General features: G+C 44.0%; 1 protein-coding gene across 1 annotated transcript in view; it reads left to right on the top strand.

Moving 5' to 3' along the window:
- Nucleotides 1–1,806, top strand: part of LOC103621159 (E3 SUMO-protein ligase PIAS2-like) — a gene marked incomplete at its 3' end in the record, with an annotated part of 16,734 nt that extends 14,928 nt beyond the window's left edge. Inside the window, exons 7-8 of the mRNA XM_008639906.2 lie at nucleotides 1,009–1,114; nucleotides 1,693–1,806. Coding sequence (XP_008638128.2) covers nucleotides 1,009–1,114; nucleotides 1,693–1,806 — 220 coding nt within the window. The remainder of the gene's footprint in view (nucleotides 1–1,008; nucleotides 1,115–1,692) is intronic.
- Between the last annotated feature and the right edge of the window lie 539 nt (nucleotides 1,807–2,345).

Raw genomic sequence — 2,345 nt, 5'->3', positions numbered from 1 at the left:
GGAGGGGGTGGAAAAGGGGTTTCCTTTACAACCCCCCAGCGGCAGCTGATCCCGGTGCCCCTCTGGATAGCGAAAGGAGCTGTAGCAGAGACCTTGGAAGCAGCAAGCTGGAACAGCAGGGATGAGCAAAATCCCGGAGTGGTAGATGAGATGTATCAGAAACTCCGCAGCTGTAGCAGGAGCTGGTCCCAGCAGGTGGGGGGTGTGTGGCTACAGTGTAGCAAAAAAATTCGGAGCAGTAGCAGAGACACGGTGGGGCTGGGCAGCGGCAGGATGGGTCCCCACCACGATGGCAGGGAGAGACTCCCTCAGAGGGGGAAGGGGCTTGGGGTCCCAGGGTTTCCCCTGAGGCACCCGAGCAGATGGTGAAGGTCCTTTGTTTTTAGTGAGGTAGGGTGTTAGTAAGATCCCAGTACAATGGCCGCTCTCATGAGCAAAGGCTCACCCACGGCAGGAGAAACAGGGCCGGGCTGGGCTCCGGTGGTGGCAGTGAATTCCCCCCCAAGCAGCAGCTGGACCGTCCTCCTCCCAAGCTGACAGCGAGAGAGGGCAAGGAGCTTCGTCCAGCCCCCTTTCCCCTAGCCCAAATCTCGAGTTATCTCTGCCCCTCCAAGAGAAACCCCTCAGCTACTATAATAAAGCCAGCTGCACTCCTCCCCCTTCTCCATGGTTACTTCTTTTGTCTCTCTTAAGTATCGGTCATTATTGTTTCTTAGCAACAAAATTGGAGAAAATTCCGTAAGAGAAAGAAAACAGAAAGGAAAAATCCTAACCTCCAACATTCTTAGTTAAGTCATGACTGGAATAGGACAATTGGACTTGATTGGCAGGAGAATTCTGGCAGAGTATTGGACTCTCACAGTAATGAAGTCGTCTGTCTGCTTTTCATAACAAGCAAAAATCAAGTGTGTTTTTTTTGCTGGATGCTACAACTAGTGTAAATAGTAATCTGATAGTGGAAGTACTGTATGAAACCAACATTTGATCTTCAATCACTCTTTTTTGTAGAATTACTCCATGTCTGTGTATCTCGTTCGCCAGCTCACTTCAGCTATGCTTTTGCAGAGGTTAAAAATGAAAGGTATCAGAAACCCTGATCATTCCAGAGCACTAAGTAAGTCTAATTAATTTGCCTGTCTATACTTTTTGAGGGTGTTTGGTGGCTCTTTAAAACTAGAATTTGTAATGCTTCAAGAATTTGCATAATTTTGAGAAGAAAGTCCATGCCCAGAGTATCAAAGGTTTCCTTTGCTGTTGCTGAGGCATCAGTGAGGGTCCCTGTGCTGGCAAGGAGCACACAATCTGAAATGTTCTTATGGGAATACCATGAACACTACTTACTGTGGTGGGCTGTGAGGTGCAGGTAGATGTTCTAAATTCTTTTCACTTGCATGTGATGCTGATTGTACCTCGCTCACTGATAATTATTTTCTCTCTTTGCATGTTAGGTTGAGTGTGCTCTACTAACCATTATGGCTGTTAGTGCATCTGCTGCACATCAAACTATGTTGTGATGCACAGTGTTTGCCAGATGCTTATAAATAGCAAAGCTATTGTTGTTTGGTATTGCTATGAACTAGTTTCCTAGATGCTTAATTTTCTTAGCTGGAAATAAAGGACATGTACCAATGAATCAAGATTAGCATTTTAAATAATGACGTCTGTGTATAACTTCTTAACTTATTTTAATAGTTAAAGAAAAACTAACTGCAGATCCTGATAGTGAGATTGCCACAACCAGTCTGCGGGTATCTCTGATGTGTCCTGTAAGTATGGCTGGAAATTACCAGATACAGATTTCTATCTGTAGTGCAGAGTTGGGCTGCTTTTAAAAAGACCCACTTTAGAAACTTCATTGGTTTTTGCTATATACTGATTAATTAATATAAAATAGTGGGGAAGAGAGTGCATCTACAAGCACCTGATTGTAGCAGCATTCACCCAGCTATGGTTTAGAACTGTGAATGCCTCAGACATGGCGCAGTCAGAATCAAATTGCTACTCGTGTGTGTATAGTGAGGTCTTTAAAAGGAGTAATCTCATATATTGAGGTACTGAGACTAATTGGGCAGGGTGACAGAATAATTAAAGGATACAGTGGTAAATAAAACTTCAGATCTGCTCATTTTGGTGGTATTGCTTATACTGTCAGCTACAATAATGAACAAGAAAAATTGATCACTGTGTAACAAGGCAACACTGCCTTGGGGTTTCTCTTCCCAGGTAGAAACTCGCCTTGTGTTTGTGACTGGTGAAGAAGGGGCAGTCAATAACTAACTCATGTAAGCACAAGTTAACTATTGGGAGACAGCAAATGTTAGTTCAGACAGCAGATGTTAATTACA

Source organism: Corvus brachyrhynchos, unplaced genomic scaffold, assembly GCF_000691975.1.
Source record: "Corvus brachyrhynchos isolate BGI_N302 unplaced genomic scaffold, ASM69197v1 scaffold1578, whole genome shotgun sequence".
NCBI lineage: Eukaryota > Metazoa > Chordata > Aves > Passeriformes > Corvidae > Corvus > Corvus brachyrhynchos.
Note: the sequence above shows the minus strand (reverse complement) of the source record. Positions and strands in the feature narration are given on the sequence as shown.